Below are 19,263 nucleotides of genomic sequence, written 5' to 3'. Positions count from 1 at the left end.
AACATTTATAGTGGATATGTCGCCAATTCATACCAAAACCATTACTTCTGTGGGAATCTGAGTTAATTCAAGAAAACCCGGATTTAATTTTGGTTCTGCAGCGAAAATCTCTTTACATGTTTATTTAATAAATTTTTTTATTAATAAAAATTATATTAATAGTTTTTTAAACACAAATTTTTAATTTAATACTTTTCCGTATATTTATTTCTCGATATTAAAATAAAAGTTGTTTTTATAAGAAACATAAAAACAAACATTAATTAAATACATTTTATTTAATTGCCGCGCTAATCTCTTTTAGGCGATCCATTTTAGGGCAACGGACCTGTGAAAAGTTGTATTCGTTTATTTTTACATATATACCTTTACGTGAGTACTAATAAATAAATACACACCTAATTTCACAGATTTCATAAGTTCGTTACCCCAATATAAAAAATTCATCACTCACCGATCTGATGTGCAACGGGCGGAGTTATCAGCCACGTAGCTACGATGATTCTGTAACACAAACATATAAGATTCAAATTAAAACCGTGTTCAAGATGATCAATGCTTCAAAAGATAATTCTTACGCGCGTCAGATTTTTCATTCGTCTTTCAATTAGATAGTTATTATAATAATTATATATTTTCCGGAAATGAGAGAGATATTCGAAAGAATAAACTTTTACAAAATTTGGATTATTCATTTTTCTCTAACAATTATTTTTAAACGAGCAAAACAAAACGATTTGAATAAACGAGAAAACATGTAAAAATTAATTTTATGTAGAGGTTAAGAAGTTATACTCACGGTTGCTCCGCCGCGCCGGTGCCCGATGCCTCTCCTAGGTCTCCTCCTCCTCTCAGAATGGTGAATTGTCAGATCTCCTCTTCACGTTGCACTCACTCGCGAAATCTGCGCGCGAACTAATTATCTATATAAGTCTTTCACGTGACACTCCCGTTTATACCCGTTAAGCCTATGATAAGCTATCATATTCTGTTAGACGAGTGTCTGTTTGCACTTCGAATCGACGAGATGATAACTTTAATCGAATTGAATCCGACAACTTTTGTCTCGTGCAAAAATCACATCTAGAACTGACTCGACTATATATTAATTAACCGTGATTCAAATGAGAAATCAGCGTGGTATACCAGAATGGTATGCTACAATATCACAAATCAGATCAAACGTAATGAGAGAGAAGGTATGCATTGCTGCAATGCCAGACAATCCAGGAAATGGAACTTCTCAACGCGCTAAACCGCCAGCTAAGCTGGCAAAACCAGCTTTGTACACAATTTATGTGGCGACACCGTAAATGATGAATAGGATAATTGGTAGACAAAAGAAGCGATGGATTCAAATCAATCGATCAAACTCTTGCTGGTTAGGACCAGACTATTGGACAGAACACGTTCTCCGATTTGTCAGCAATTCATTAAAGTTACTTAAGTCCCGCGAACACACATATTATGAACATTGTGGCCGCCATCACCTCGTGCCAGGATGCACTTGGCGTGAGAACATTGCCCGGGCAACGCCTCAATAATGCTTTATTTCATCAGGTATCTCGGAAGTGCGACCACCGCCCCGATTCGAATTAGGACGTCAATCGAATGGCATTAAGAAAAGTCTTTTAGTTCAATTACTACGAACGACACTCCCGAAATTATCGTGCGACGCGACGCAACAAACCGGCAAATTTGTTTAACGAAATTGACGATGGGTACGTTAGCACCTCCGTCCGCGTCGTTGGGTTTTTACTTTTTTACATCTTCAAGGTACTAGGTCCTTCCGCCTGGTCAAAGAAGTATCTAAAGAAAGAGAAAGTAAAAAAACCATATAATTATTGGTTCACTTTTAAAAATAAATATCGAACGTATGTCAATTCATTCACTGTTGTAAACTATTTAATTAAATTGTATGTGTCAAGTTCCGCGTCGCCGTGAAATACTTAATGCGTAAAAAATGCCGAATCTCTTTAGTTCATTGAGAGAATCACAAAATGATTATAAATAAATAATCAACATATTAACATCGTTATAGCTGTATCACTTAATCCGAGAATTACATTATGCTCTGGGTCGAAAAATAGGAAGCACGTTATAATTTAACAGACGAAAAGATTAATGCACCGTACGAGAAAAATTGGTATCTAACAATAAGCATTTACTTTTAAAGGATAAGCAAGTTTTTTTCATGACTTTTTATGATTTTTATTTATAATTTTCAAAAAATAATTATTGCCTGTAAGTATACCTGTAGATATCACGAAACGATAATTTACAATATTTATCATCTATCTTTCCATAAAAGAATACATCCATGCGCGTAAGAATAAGTCGAAATATACACTTCGATAAAGAATTGTCGTTTTCATACACTTACGATTCGTTAATTACGCGGGCTAATAATCGTTTATTGTAATAATCGTAAGATATTATAGCGTTTATTATCTTTTGCTACCTGCCGTGATCGCGTGTTGAAAAGTAATAAAATGAATACACGAAGCGGCACGCATTCTTACTTGTTCGCTCGAATATCAATAAGCGAATGGTACGGTGTGTGACCCCCACCACGCTCGCGCGCCGGGACACACAATAGCGCGTGGTATGTCAGGGGAGGGGGAACAAATACCAAGACCGCCAACCGACTTGTTATCGTCCCAAAACGTTATTTTTACTTTAATGATTTAAATTTACTTTTTACGTTAATTATTACAATATATTTATACTCATATTATTCTAAAGCAATGTAATTTATAAAACTGAATTACTGGCTAATTAATGACTCAATAAACTGTTTGAAAATATATAAATAATCGAAATTCAAATGTTACGTGCACATTACGTGTTTAAAAACATTCTAAACACATTCAGAAAAACAAAAAAAAATTTTTTTTACGAAAACAAAGCTTTCTCTATGAAGAAGCAATAAAAAAAATAAAAATAAAAAAAAATACTTTCTGTAACATTTGCCTTAAGGGGATCCTAAAGCCGTCTGTAATACCGGCTTTTTTTCTTAGCACTAATCTTTTAATTGGCTTTATAGAAATGCAAAATTCTTGTCTAGAATTAAAGTACGCATCAAAATCTAGGTCATGGTGGTCGAATTTGTATCGAAAACAAGAAAAAATTAATAGTTTTGTTAATTTTTGGTATACGTGACGACAATATTTGCTTTGTACAAAAATTCCACAATAAATATCCACAAAATTAGACCGGCATGACCTAGAAACAACATTTAAGAACAATATCGTGCAATTAGATCTAAAATTGAAAGCCTAGAAAAAAAGATTAGTTTAAATAAACTTTTATATGTGCAAAAGCACATTCAGGTTGACATTGCGTGTAGCGAGAGATGGCGCAGCAATCGAAACAAGGACAAATGCCTCTCGTTAGACAAGGACAGATATAGATATATGACATAGAAAACAGGATTTGAAATGTTGACATTACCGACGTCGAGAAAGTTCAGCCTTCACTTTAGGATCCCCTTAAACCTCGGACGTACCGTTGAACTTTACGTCTATTTACGATGCTATAGTCTGTTAAAATGTGCGATCTCACGAACATAATATAGCAGTCATCGACAGTAACATTGACTGCTAATAATTCGTTTCTTGATCGTTCCGATCGGCCATTCCTTTAATAACACTGTATTACGGCCGTCCTTGAAACGCGCTTCACTTATACGAACATATTTTCTAAATCGACTCTGTAAACGCGTTCCGATCGGAATTGTCGGAGTTTCAGGAATAATCCAACGACTGCCCGCTGCCTCGCCCTCGAACTCTTAAGGCTTTTTAAATATGGTGGATACCAACGTCGCACACCGTGAGCAGCTATGTGCAATTTTGCTTCCTTCCGTGTTGCAAGGCGTAATGCTCGAAATGCATTTCGAGCTTCATTTTGAATTCAAGAGCCGTTTCAACCTTGATTCGCGAAAATCAACATTTCACCGACAATTTTTGCACCGTGCAAATCCATCAGGATTGTAATTTCTAATTGGACTGACATTCTCGTAGTAATAAGATCTGACTGTTATAATTTTGGTTAGTCACGATATAACAAATCCAATTTATTCTAATAATTTAATTGCAGTCTTTCTTAGCGTGGACAAATATCTTATTAAAAATGTAAATGTATCACTATAAATGACTGACATGTCGTTCTTAATATAACTTGAAAATATATTGCAGAATCTTGCTTATCGCGAGATATCGCGACTATTAAAATGGGTTCTCGCGATAGATTCTATTTTAGTACTGTAATGCGCGCGCGTGTATATGTAGGTCATCCATTCGCGTTGTAACATTTTAATGTTACAGACTTTATCAATATAATTTTGTTAATAATTTTTGTAAGCAACTATTTTTAGTTGCAGTTTATTTGTGATAATATATATAATTCGCAGAAAAAATATTGTATATTATTAAAAATATTTTATCACAGTTTTAAAAACTTATATGACTTGTCATATCAGAAATAATCGTGTCGCGATTAAAATATAAGACTTCCGTCATAGTTTTTAATTTAGATTTTAATTTAAATTATACCCAATAAATTGTGTTAATCTTAACTAAAATTACAGAAAGAGAATTTAAATAAATGTAAGGTAGAAAACTAATTTAATATTATAAAATACATAAAAACAGCTAATATAAATTATATGCATTTAAAATCGTTATCCAAACAGCATTTCTTATATTTTCACTTTTATATTGTCGAAGATATTGCATCTTTGCATTGCGTCTATGTTTCAGCGCACAGTGTGTTTTATGAATCGATAAAATTGAGATTAGCTTCAATTAAGGTCTATCAGGCGTCATTTGAATAAAAATGGCTGGCGTCAAAGGCCTTTGAATTTGAGCAAGTTCAAGAGGCATCCACCTGGAAGCGTCGCGTATACGACAGGCCCATTAAATTTTAAATGCCCGGGGATTAAATGCCGAAGCTCGCCCGCCACTTGATCCACTGACAAGTACCACGGCAGAAGCCTTGTTACACAAGAAAACCTCGTTGAAAAGAAATAGTCGAGTGTCCTCTCGAAGTCGGTAGCTTTTGGTCGAAGTAGTTACTATTGAGTGTAATTGCTATATACAATTGTTTGCAAACGCTATTGCGGTATTTACACAAATAATATAATCTATATCTGAACTGGAGCTATCAAAAACTTATATATCGAATGTATCTATATTGTGAATAATTAATTATTATTACTTTTAATATTATTTGTAGATCGGCAATTGTTTAAAAGAATTGAGAAAGAGAACTCAAAATATTGCAATAACATTTGAAACAATATATCTTCGAAATGATGTTAAGAACAGTTGCGCTCCAAAATTATGACTCCTGTGTATCATGTATGTATATAATTTTTCAAAAAATTTTGAAAGGAGCAATTTTTTTATACAAGGTGTTAATGGGTCGTAACACCTTTCGATCAGTTCGTAAACTGTCAAAGATGGTGGCAAACTCGTTGGTTTTATTCATAAAAAATATTACGTTACATATTCAGGAAGTTACTGACCGACTGTTTCAAGTTTCCGCAGGATCACCTATCGCTTTTTGCTCCAAAAACACGGTGTGCGGAGCGCAACGCAGTTCGCAGCGGTCGGCACAATATAAATTCTTTCCAAAAACGAAATCCAATACGAAGTCCGAAACCCCGTGTTATCCCGGTGGCATCGATCTCTATACGCTATACATCTCTCGCTTCGCGGCGCGGCGGTGACTTTCGATACTACCGACACCGCCCTCGCTGGTCGCGTTCATTGGCCGGCGTTATTATTCCGCAAGCCCGGTAATAACCAAATTAACGCTATACACGAATTTCCGATGCGGCGCACGTAGTTGTGCGCGGCTTACACCGACAAGGCGTCCTACAAGCGTAAGCGCTCCGAACTTCGGTATAGCGAGCTTGTCCCGAGCGATCCAATACTGGGCTCTTTGGTCCTCGCTCTCTCTCTCTCTCTCTCTCTCTCTCTCTCTTTCCTCTCGTTTCTCCATTCCTATCTATGATGACATAGACGATGTAAGCGAGTTTCGGTCAGCGTTTAAGGAACTCGAGAAGTACTATATCCACTAGTCTGCCGCTATAACTACTCGTGTGTACTGTACACGTGGAAACTCATGTGTAACCAACGGATAAGTTCTTAACGACCCTTCACCTCGATACGGCCGCCACTACTGCCTCCGTCGTGCCAGTTGCATGTGCAGTGAACTGGTCGTGCTGTGCAACAGTTCGTGGGGATCCTTAGCGAATGCATCGCGTACTCATATAAAGATTGAAATTTGTAGAAGAGAGATCCCGTTTTGTTTTTAATATTTTATAAGATTCTGATATTTCTCTAAATTGATTTTACTATAGTCTACACCGCGTCCATTACGTATAATTAGATAATATACCATAACATTTGTCTTCTCCTTTATAACTTCGACGAACTCAATTTCTGATATTACCACGTAAAGCAAAACTTGTACCGATTGTCGCGTTTCATTTATTTGCGTAAGTACAGCAAAATTATACCAATTTCAATTAATGGCTCATTCAACTATGTCGCGGTAAGTTATTTTAAGTTATTTTAGAAGCAAGATGACGAAAGCTAAGATTCGTTATAGTATTCTACTTTTTTTTTTAATTAATAAAACAATTTGTTATCAAATGGGACGGAAAAATTGCATATTCACGGTACACTGTAATGAATAATTAGTTGCGTCTGGTTTTGATAGCTAGATAAAGTGATTTGAAGATTGAACTCGAGATGGCGTAAAAATTGATAACCGTCTTTTGTTAAGTTCATAATTATTTGTAAAAGTTTTTTTTGCTTTTTTGTTTAATAGCTTTTTTAAAAACACAATTGATTTTTGGATTTTATTTCAGAATTTTAAATATCTCAATAATTTATTTAAAAAAACGAAGGTTAAATTTATTACATTTTTGGCAAATTTAAAGATGATAATTGATGACGCACAGCACACGCTCATTTGTTCATAACAAATTTTTTAATATTTGAAAAATTATAATATCAACAAAAATAATATTGTGTTACACAATGATTGTACCGTGCAGCGTAAAACTGTCAAAAAATATAATTCCTGCAATAACATGCACACACAACGAGAATTAATTAAAATAGGGAAAAGGAGGCAACAATAAAAAAATCACGAATTCGATAATTTGTCGATGTCAATTTTCTGTAAAAACTATTCTAGCAGACAACAGTGTTATCTCACGGCTTATTCGATATTTGAAGCTTGTGCCCGACAGTTTTTCTAACAGAACGAACGGCTATTCCGTTGCAGAACTCAACTCGACTTCGCCATCGACGAGCGAGCTCGGCGACCTCGTTGACGAGGCCGAGAGCGACGAGGCAAATGCGGACAACGCGGATGACGAGGATGCGGTCGAAGACATCCTTTATATGCGTGGTGCCACCTTCACGATACATCTGGATGCCCCAGCCGAGAATTCCACCGTGAACGCGACGAAGATAAACGAGGTGAACGGCGCGGATCGAATCGAGCTGCGCGCCACGTCTCAGGTAACATTATTCGCCATATTTCCCGGGTTAGCTTGTCGTATTACTTCGTAAGTGTTTGCATGTTGTTCTACGACCATTTGTTATGTAGGATTCCAGAGGAGTATTCGGTGAAAAATCTAAGGTCTTTGATCTATGATAAAAGTACAGGACAATGTCGGGACAGCTACTATTTTATTACTATTTTAGTACGTCCGCGACGTTAACGTAAACGTTTCAGTAATCCTATTATTTTCAAGTACAATGTAATATATTTTTTTTAATTGTTACGTGTCGACACACAATTACTCATTATATTATATATATATATTATATATATATATATATATATATTATTAATATAGCTAATATAATTGAGATAAGAGATCAATGTATCTTGAAACAAAATGAGAGATAAAGTAAAATTTAAACGCAATTGCTGAAAGTGGCAAATATATCGGTATATATGCTTTGAGATTCGACTAATTGACGGGTAAATACGGATTCAAACTTAGTTCTTTTGATTCAGAGCAAATATTCAATACTGTTCATAGGAATTATAATCAATATCGCAAGAATTCACACTAACTGCAAAGATTTAATTGATCGATGTGTCCACGTGCCATCACCGTTCGCTCTAAATAGAGATAATCGATCGAACATTGTCTTCGGGTTAAGCACTCCAGAATAGAACATTCCGTAAAGGGACGTAAATGGGTATGCGTGTCTATGTGCGAGGTATAGAAATAGCGATTACGTGAAATCGAGCTTGTGCTCGGAATGTTCTCAATTGAGGAATCTTCCTTTGAGTATCGAATTAATATTCCCAATACATCCAAAACGTAAAGTTTTGTATGACGGGATTAAGGATTCGATCCGACTGATTGTTGATGCTAAAAGATTTGACATAACACTTTGTGCTTTTTACGTTGTGCAATCTTATTTTATTTTCTAAATATTGAAAAGTTTATTTTTGTCGCAACGACAGCAAAATTAAATTAAGGGTGAAATACAGGTATAAATGTGTCAATATAAGACAATATTGTAATTTTATCAAAATGTAAAATGTATATCAACCGATAGAAATTAACCGAAATTATTGCAAATGAATATTAACATTGTGATTGATTACATGGGACATTATTATATAAATTTAATAAAATTGAATTGACACAGAAATTTTGATGACATCAAATTAACTGTTTGATAAAACCGATCGATATAATGTGAGTTCAATCCTTCATTGGGTGGTTTTCCACTCCAAACGAGTAAACAAATTTAATATTTCGCAAACCTTGGCATTAAGCATGAGATTCGCAGCTTCTAGGCCAGTAGGCCAATCTTTATTCAAAAGTCTCCTCAAATAAAAAACATGAGTCGTGCAACAGGTACTTCACATCCGCTGCAGCTTTCTTAACATGCAGCAGCAGGCTGCCCCATTATTTCTGAAAATTTCTTGGCCCTGAATCGACAACAGCGAGCAGAGGGATCAATAAGTGATGAGGCGGATGTCAGAAAGTCAACCATAAATATTCTCTTCTTTTTGGCTGTTTACTAAACTCATATTTAGTTTTTTCTCACTTTGTTATGCTCGAAACTATGCGAAAAACGCTTTCACAGAACTTTCTTTAACTTACTTTGTATTCAAATATATCAATCTTGTCTAGAATTATTCTTATTTAAGGTATAAGTTGGCATGACATTTATTCACGAATTATGCATTTAATATTATAACATTTTTTTTAACGCATATATACATCATCTAGTCTCTAATTATTTTTCTTCTTTCTAAGATATCTTTTGCTTTTACTTTCCTCCAATTATTCATTGCATCAGTATCACTCATAAGTGCGCGGATGTGTGCGTGCTTGTGTGTAATGTATGGATGAATATGAGTGTCCGCAGCATATTGAACTCGGATTCGTGGGTTTGCTAAGCCCAAATGACTGTGCGGATCAGTCATCCCTGCGGGAAAATTACTGCTTGTTGATGCAGATAGGTTAATTATGATAAATGTGGTACTTGACACTGTGTTAAATGCGGTATTGTGAATATTTTCAAATAATGTAATTGAGAAGCGTAATTTAACAATCTAATGACGTGTGTTAAAAGAGAGTGGTTAAAAATAAATAGGTAAAAATTCCCAATTATTTCGACTAATTCTAAATGGATCTTCTAAATTCAACGTAAATAGGCACATAGAAAATTGGTCTCCTTTCTTTGGCTTATATAGTTCCCTTTCAACGTTAAACCCTAATTTTTATACGTGCAATCCAATATCAGACCGGTGATGACATTTCTTGTTCCTGTGGATGTTCAGGGCCCAAATCTGGAGCAAAAACTGCCATCCACAATGGAGAGCATCGTGAGCACTGAGCCAGCGTGTTCCTTGGACTGCGGACCGGCTGGAAATTGTTATATCGAGCAATTTCGCGGAGATGAAGTCGATGTGGTGATCGAAGACGACGACGACGGAGCCGTGGATCTCGAGGGCAATAACGTGAACCTCGGACGAAAGCAAGGAACGTTCAGACAGAGATGCCAGTGTCCTCTCGGAAGAGGTGGAGATCGTTGTCAGTTCGGTGAGTGATATTTTTTACCTTATCTCCCAATTTTCTTTCTTATCTATTCCATGAATAACGTATACGAGGATTTTCGCCTCAGAATTAAATAACAAATTTGCATTTACAACGCTGTGACGTAGAAAAGAAAAGGTGCGAAACTTGTCGACACTTATTTCATCATAATTTTTTGCTTCGCGAAACTCATTTCTCCAAAATCTATATTTCCACAAGAGACCAGAAAGTAGATAATACTATCAAATGTCGCGCGCAGTCTTTCATTCATTGTCCTCGGACAATGTTAGGCGAAATGAAATACATACATTCCGAAATTAAACTCGATAAACAAGCGAGATCGACGCGAGACGTCGACGAGTGGTTCTCTTCGCGAAAGTAAATTGAAAGCTCGAGGGGCGGTCCTGCAGCCGATGAGGTACGAAGAATTGAAAACTTGCTCATCATCGGTCGCCCCTCCGTCCGCTTTGTTCCGCTCCGCTACAAAACTTACGGCATCTAAGTCGAAAGATTCGAGTGTATATACTAGCTGTTTTCGCCTCCGAGCTCCCGGGAGTTCTCGTGCATTCGAGGCGATCAGATCTGTTTGCACCTGGTTGCTTTACGGAAACTCCCAGGAAACTCGATGTGCGGAACGCTCTTGGTAATCTCAAACTTTTAACCCTTTGAGATGCCCGCTGCGGTGCACGCGCGCGCAAAGTCCGGCGAATAACGTTAAACGCTCTCAACGATCTTTGGAGACCCGTCACCGCGTCACGGAAATGTAAATTGCCGATGGCGTACACACGAGTAGAAGTTCATCATCGTGCAATCAGCCATCTTGAATCATAACATCGAGAGGATGATGAGGATTATATATACACGAACGTTCCTGCCAATTTAAGTTCACGTAAATGGTATTCTGTTAACAAAACCAGTTTATTATCGTTAAAATGTGCGACATTAAACTCTGCTATTTGACATGTAGAAACAAAGAATAATTAAATACAGTTGCTAGAATAATATAGTTCCCCTAGAGTCGCAAGAGAAATAACAGTCGGACCAAAACAAAGTTTCTGACGCATAAATCTGTCTCGAGTTTTCGCAAGCATAAGATACAAGAATTGTTCTCGTTATTTCCTCTCCTTCTTATCGTAATTCGATATATGGTTATTATAAACATATTACAAACCGTCAAGATAATGCTTTAGTAGGTAACGATATAATCATTCAATTAATATTAACAGCTTCAAAGACTTGCGATTTCCAAACGAATCAAATACCGATACTTATTTAAAAAAAAAAAATTGATATTTATTTCAACGTTATCAATACCAAACCAATAACCGGACTAATTTACCAATATTGGATAACAAAGCTCAAACGAGAGAGAGAGAGAGAGAGAGAGAGAGAGAGAGAGAGAGAGAGAGAGAGAGAGAGAGAGAACACGTAGTTTCAAGATATCTCGGATAGCTGAATATCAATTTTAGAAAAATTTCGTTTAACTAACTGCGAGAAATAAAGATTATCTTCGCAACCGAATAACGAATAAAAAACATATCTTCTTTGTCTTATCGACTATGTATCGGTCTTCGTTTCCAACGCTATGAACGTTCGAAATGTACGGATTAAGCTACTCGATATTCGGTTTAATCTTGCAGAGTGGTTTATATTGCATCATAGAATTGCATAGGATTAAGCGGCAGAAAAATTGCGAGAAGAGATCGATGGTTCGTAGTTTGAAGTATGTTTCACGCCTCAATATTTGAGTGTTTTATCGTACAGTTTCCGTATATGAGGCGGATCGATGCAAGAATTATGATATGGCAAACATTCAGTTCTCACGACAAGCTGTATAATGCAATCGCTTACATAAAATGATTAAACCGTATCTCATAGCAATCTGATTTTTAATTAAAGGCAACCGCTTTAAATTTTTTTTAGATCAATTTTTTTCATCCACGACGTGATAATAAAAAAAAGACATGATGTAAAATATATTAGAATTTTTCGTGGATATGATAAAATTATTTTGAAATGTTATGCATATAAAATATAGTTAGGTATTATACAACGCATTATTAAAAGAAATAGGTCATAAAGCGAATAAATACATGCACGGGCAACGTATCCGTTTTCGGTTTTATTTATCAAAGTGTTATCAAAAATGCATAAAGATATTATCACTGTTTGCTTATATTTGAGGTTAATTTATTGTTACGTGATTGAAGAATTACAGAAAATTCTGTGAAAATGTATGAATGGTAAAGGGTCTGATTTGTATGTTGTAATCCTGTACATTCTGTGTGGCTGCGTTATTGATGCTAGTTCCGAGAATGATGGTGCTTACAAGTACACAACAGAAAGCAAATGCTTTGTAGTAAAAGCAAAAGATTATTCATACGAAATGTCGGATATCCTTTCGCTTTATGCGTTCGCTTCATGCTTTCGCTTCTACCTCTATACTAAGAGTGTTCCGCGTTTATTTACGCAAGTCAATAACGCTTCTGTGCGTAGTACAAGTAAACGTTAGAAATTTAACTAGCATAGTGGAAATAAAATAATATAATAAAAATTATAATAATAATAAAATTAATGAATATCAATCATCAACAGCATAATTAAAATAAAATATTAGAAAAGCTATACACTAATAACTATAAATAACATCATGTTTGCACATATTTTTAAAAGTGTCCTATTTGTATAATGTGTATTATTTTGACTAATATATTAATTTATAATAACTGATGCTAAATATTTTGAATAGCATTCTACTGACTAAATAAGAAAATTATTTATTATATAAGAAAATAATTGATTGGTTTATGTATTATCTACTTTTATTAATATTTGTACTTTGCTTTTCTCTCGTTGTCCGTCTCGTTACGTTCTATTATATAGATAACTGTATGTTAGTTTTCACGACAGGTGCACGGATCAAACGTCCATGACAGGCATTTTGCGAACGATACTTTACATTGTGCTCTGAATGCATCATGTTACAGGAGGCTTGTTTTATATTGACCTAGTACAGGATTATTCGCCACCTTGTTATTCGGCGTGGTCAAATTAAGCCTCGCTGAGCGGCTTGGGGTAAAACCACGAGGTGGGCGTTGCCAGTTAATTCCGCTTGCGAAGGTTAAGCAAACGCGACCGTCGCGACCTGCAAACCGAGTCGTCCCCGTTGATTCTCTGAGCAAGATCTAATGAGCTTAATTTATTTTATCAATAACGACGCTCACTGCACATCACACGCTCTCCGTTCCCGTTTATACATATAAATATTTATTCTTCCGAATGCGAGTACGTCCGTTCTCGACAAGAAATCCAAGCAATACGAATATTTGTGCGTTAAAAATATTGACCATCAGGCAGGAGCAAAAAGAGGCGCGGCGTGACGTTATATAGTGCAGATACGATATAATCAGCGTAACAAATAAACTCCAGAACGTGTTTGTTTATACGAACGTATAACACGTTTTTATAAAGTGACTCAATTAAAATATACATTAGACCTTATATTTTAACTACTGTTGTATCCAACTGGTCTATTCATATTCACTTATAGTCACTTACGTAAAAATAAAAATAGATATAAAAAATATTCCATAAAAAAATGTATGTCTGCAAGATGCATACTCTAATATTCCAAAATTGTCATAAATAAAAAAGAATCCAGCAGGATTAAATTACATATCTTTCTTCTAGTTTTTAACTAGAAGAAAGCCACAAATGAATTAAATGTCAAGCATAAGTAATAATAATTACGTCTGTAAATATACATATACCGCAATTAATTACATCAGGAATATTCGCTCGTAATAAATCACGATGGGTCTGGCAGAACGCGAAATGTTTAATAATGATAAATTTCAGGCATTATTCGAAAATTAATGCGAATGCGAGATACGTAAAATGTATATAAGAATAAACTGCAATTTCTTCTACCATTTAAAACGCGAAAATAGTATCTCCGACGGCTTTAGCACGGAAACAAAAATTTACTAGCAGGTGCCGTCGAGACGTAACTTCAGGCTGCTACATTTTAATAGCGATACATTATCCGGACTTTTAATATTACAAAGTGCAGCTCGGTAATTCCGCATCATCCGTCCGCCATCGCGAGGTGTGAGAGACGGCGGCTTTGCTGTGATTTATGTCACGGTTGAAGCTGCGCACGCGGCGCGATGAGCGGAAGAATTATTTTTTCGCATGCAGCTGCCGCTCCTTCTCTCTTCCTCGTTACAACCGGACATAAATCAAGGAAACTTCCGTGCCATTTCAGCCAAAACCGGAATCCGTCTCCCGAACAATAGCGTCAGATCATCTTTTTAATAAGATTTTGAGTGGTGATGGAGTATATGCCGGGATGCCGGGAGAATGCAATCGCGTTAATTATTTCACACCGCGGGCACACGGAGAAAAAGAATCGTGTTGTCGCGGCAAAACTGCAATGTAGTTTTGCTGTGCCAGCAAGTTCCATGATATCATCTTCTCTCATACAAAAATGAAAAGATCTACACTTAATAACTGTAGAACTCGTAATTGTCACGCGTACATAAAATAGAAATTACAGTAATCTGAGAGTTGTCAGTAGAAAAAGACATTTTAGTACCACGATATTATCTTCCTGTTATAGCACACTCTCAGTGAATATATCTATACAGGACTATCGATCGCGAGAAAAGTATAGCGACCCAAAGAACTGGCAATCATCGCCTCTTTCAGAAGCAATCGTCGGACAATTGCCGATCATTCCGCGCGAAGCGGGGTTATTATACTACGGTTGCGATGATCTTCGGCCTTCGGCCACCGGAGAACCTGGTCGGCCGACCGGCCGGGGCCGGGTGAAATACGACGAGATTGGCGCACCGCCAAAATGGCGTTCCACACGCTAGATTAAGCAGATTAACCGTGCACGTCTCCAGTGGGCATTGTAACGCCGGACAGAGAGCCCGGCCCAAATGTCGTTAGATTCTTGCTGTTTGCGGATAAATCGCGCCTTCCTAATTGTGCGATCTCTATTCCATTAAGCCGGAGGGAAAACATATACGAACGTCGAACATCGGATAGGATAATTGCAATGTCAGTCTGTCGGAACAGGATAATTGAGAGATGCAGAATATCCGATCTTCCACCGAAAGGTGTAATTGTAATCTGATCGAAAATATTTACCGCGATGACTCTTATAACCTCGTTTTTTGGTACTATTTTTCTAGACTACATTAAAATTGCTATACGTATCACCGGTTTTCAAAACCATGCGTGTCACAATAAAAGAGACAGATCTATAACAAGTTGCAACGTAAATTGATAAAATTTTTCGATATCACACAAACCATGATAGCTGACGTGTACTATATTTACAAAATGAAAGTGGTTACAGATTTATTACTTTTTTTTTCTGTATGACGCAGGTGTGCCAAACTGTTTGAAACTTCATTTATTCACCATTTGGTCTGTCAGTAAGCTACATAAAAAATTTGCAACACTTTGAGGTAAAAAAATCTATAAAAAGTTGAGTCTAGCGCTGTCTCGTCGAAAGTGAATGTTAGACGAGCAGCCTGTTGCATTTTTAATACAACGAAATGTGTTTCGAGGCGTTAAATTATCTTTTCCTCTTCCCTAAAAGGAACGGAATCTCCGTTCTGAAGCGTTTGATTGAGCAGCCTGTTGCAATCTGGCCGAGAACAATTGAATATAATCTAGCAACGCGATTACATCGAAATTTCAACAATTTCAGTGAATTTCTAAGTCTATTCTTTCTACTTGTTTTTAAAATAATGTGAATATGATTAACGTATCTTTTTATCAAATATATAAAAAAATTTCAGCATAAGTGAACGAACTTAGATGCATGTATAAATTTTTTTCATTTACCTTTATATAAACTAAATAATTAAATTTATATCTATCTTACACGTGTTCATACTTTTAAACACTCAAAACAATTATAATTTTTCTTAAAACTAAAATTCTCTGTTTTTCTCTTTGTTTCTTATACACTTTCACATATTAAATACGCTAGATTTGAATATTTCTTGTTGCTTTATAGAAAAGTACTTTAGGATAGCAAATCTAATTGTATTACATCATGCTTGGAGTATCGACCGGCTATCCTGTATACCCAGGTATCCGACTACATGCTCGTTAATCGAATTCATGAATAATTTCCAGCTAGTCAAAGTCACGAACTACAGCGTAATCAGTTTCGGTAAAATGACGTATTATTGATTCAAAATAATAAAAAGAGAAAAATATAGAATAATATAATAAGATAAATGAATAAAATGGAATTGAAATAAAGTTAATTGAATTAATTAATACATTCTCGATTTAGACTTCACTTATTGACGTTGTCACTCTTCGTGATAGTCGGTGTTATATTTTTAAAAGCGTAAAATAATAAAGACTAAATAATGGATCGACAAGTGAATAAAGTAGAATTGAAATAAAGTCAATTTAATTGTCTGACATATTCTCGATTTAGACTCCATTTATCGACGTTGTCGCTCTTCATAGATAATCGGTATAATATTTTTGACGTTGATATATTTATGCTAGCGATCTTGTATAAGTAATTAAAAATATCAAATATTTAATACAATTAACTTAATTTACACTAAAATTAATTACCGATTATATTTATTTTTCAAATTAGTGATATAAAGTGACTAAATATCTCAACTATATCTATATATATATCCCAGATAGCAGAGTTACGCGTGAAATAACGTATTAATAACGTCTTAATGACGTCTCTAACGTCAATAAAACGTCATTAAGACGTCTTTAGACATCATCCTGCTACCTGAGATGTTACAATTGAAACATGTTTGTCTGATCTCTATTACGCGTGATTAACTGGAACTTGTATCGAGATGTTCGCCGAATTTTATGTGCAAGACAGCTCATTTAAATGTAAAACGTGACGACGTGATAGTATTAACGTACAACCGCGAGCTCGTCGCATTCGGGCGTACACGCATTCATATACGTAACGATCGCGCGCAACGTGCAATGGAGTTGCGACACGTTGCTATCGTGCATATTACCGAAGTGCATCTACCTACTCCAAGACGCGCACAGTTACAAGATATAATTCGGTTACCGTGTTATCGGCTCATAGAGCGCCCATTTATCGTCGCTCACGTGGCACGATTTCTCCGGTTGAAAGGCTTCATTGATAATTTGATATATATATTGAACGCGCGAGCCGTCTGTCGCATCTCGAGTCGATGGAAATCTCGCTTGGTGTTCCGCGCGGATGAATTATGAAACGCGATCAGAATTCTCGCGTACGACAATCCATTTCGTTAACGAGGTGGCGCGATACGCGTTCTTACCGAGTTGTAAAATTCAAGAGCGAAAATATCTCCCGCAAGGATCTCGAATTAAGTTGGAATTTTTATCACAGAAAAATATCGAGGTTCTTTTTAATTTTTCCAACTGGATACTCGTTAGAACGAATTTATCATATTCGCCCGCAGTATACAAATGTATAAAATATTCTGTGACAAATTATAATTTGTAATACAATACAATATCTGGAATATAGATGGACACAAAAAAAATGAAAATAAAATGTAATTCTTTCTCCGCTAGACAGTCTAAAGGTTAAAAAAGACCGTTGAGATATATTTTCATGAAAACAACAGATTTTCCGTTTCTTTACGGAAGGAATAAATGGATGGCTGTATCTTTTCACGTGAACTAGACGGTGTCATGAATTATCGTAACATTCCAACGCTTTCCGTCAAGTTCTACAATTTTTTTCCCGCCCATTTTCTTTTCCTCGCACATCTTCCAAGAGTTACTGTTCTTAAGACACTTCGTGCGCGGTATACCCACGAGATTACGAAGTGCGAATACTTTAAGCTGAATCTAAAATGTGCCAAGAAATAAATAACGCAAGCGGGTCACGACGTGAGTGGAAATGACTGTATTTTAAACAGTAAAATTTAAGAATGCTTTATGTCAGGTATTGTTAAGAAACGTATATAACTCCTTACGAGCCCGAGTTTTCTATATCAATGAATAATATACATAGATAACAGTTGAGAAATATACCAAAATGAACTATTTTATACCATTATACATATATATGCGATATATACATATATCATATTTAATACATAAATATATTAAATATGAGATATCTCATTTAATAGTTTTACATATAAAATACTATATACATACATAATATAATGTAATTATAAATAGTACGTATATAATTAAATTTTATAATATTTTGTATAATTATAATATAATATGCAATCCCCCCTCTCTCTACGATCTTGAGTTTACAATTATGTCGCAACAATAGCTTTATAAATATACGTTAACAAAAAATAAATTTCACATTGTGATGCTCGATACAATTTTTCCACGGTCTGTTTGGTATATCGTACTACCGGTATTCGTATTGCTAAGAATGGCGTATAAATCATTCTGAGGATGACCGCCGAATAGCAGCGATTTCAGAAACAAAGGAGCGCCTAGTGGTCTGAGGTAGGTCGTTGATCTTGCTGGTCTCTCGCTTGTTTTCCAGCATCTCGAAAGCGTCTCCATTAAGTCTTTTCTTTCGAGGTGTGAGACGAAAAATTGCGAGACGAAAGAAAAGAAGCAACAATTCTCCACTGTGAGATTCACGCGCGGTAGACGACTAAATTTTGTTTTGGATTTTGCTGGAAATTATTTTTTCGCTTAAATTCTTTTTTCCTATGTATATTATAGCGAAAACAACAATAGTTTATCTTAGAATGCAACAAAACAGAGAGAGCTGTTTATTTTACTCCGTGAAATTATGCTCTTAGGTGTTAAGCTGTAGTTATAGCCAAACATTTTGAATTATGATGCTAAAAGCGACAAAAATGGAAGCAAGTACACGGGAATAATTTTCGTACGGCAAAAATCGTTTCTACAATAAATTTTTTTTTAATAAAAAAGTAGACTGATAAAACATTTAAAAAAATTGTGCTGTTTAACAAATCATGTAAAAAAAATTGCTTAAATAAATGTCACATTCTTTATTAACGCAGAAGACAATCTATTAGATATATACATATAATGTTTAAAATTATTTTACGTTTCAACGTGATATATCTGCATGATATATGGATTGATAGCAGAGCTTGTACATATTTCAGAAGTCCGCGTTATCGGACTAAAGTAGATTCGTTGATGGA

At 35.5% G+C, this 19,263-nt stretch overlaps 2 protein-coding genes across 2 annotated transcripts in view; one reads left to right on the top strand and one right to left on the bottom strand.

The window, feature by feature from the left end:
* LOC143900251 (ADP-ribosylarginine hydrolase CG2909-like) overlaps nucleotides 1–1,801 on the bottom strand; it is a 56,989-nt gene extending 55,188 nt beyond the window's left edge. Inside the window, exons 1-2 of the mRNA XM_077411369.1 lie at nucleotides 800–1,801; nucleotides 455–504 (exon numbers count right to left, since the gene is read on the bottom strand). The gene's annotated coding sequence lies outside the window, so the exon portion shown is untranslated. The remainder of the gene's footprint in view (nucleotides 1–454; nucleotides 505–799) is intronic.
* The window catches only part of LOC143900237 (pikachurin), a 94,392-nt gene that overhangs the window by 19,806 nt on the left and 55,323 nt on the right, over nucleotides 1–19,263 (top strand). Inside the window, exons 4-5 of the mRNA XM_077411340.1 lie at nucleotides 7,303–7,541; nucleotides 9,838–10,099. Of these exons, the coding sequence (XP_077267466.1) occupies nucleotides 7,303–7,541; nucleotides 9,838–10,099 (501 nt within the window). The remainder of the gene's footprint in view (nucleotides 1–7,302; nucleotides 7,542–9,837; nucleotides 10,100–19,263) is intronic.

Source organism: Temnothorax americanus, unplaced genomic scaffold, assembly GCF_048541705.1.
Source record: "Temnothorax americanus isolate GAGA-0224 unplaced genomic scaffold, ASM4854170v1 Scaffold3, whole genome shotgun sequence".
In the NCBI taxonomy this organism is placed as follows: domain Eukaryota; kingdom Metazoa; phylum Arthropoda; class Insecta; order Hymenoptera; family Formicidae; genus Temnothorax; species Temnothorax americanus.
Note: the sequence above shows the minus strand (reverse complement) of the source record. Positions and strands in the feature narration are given on the sequence as shown.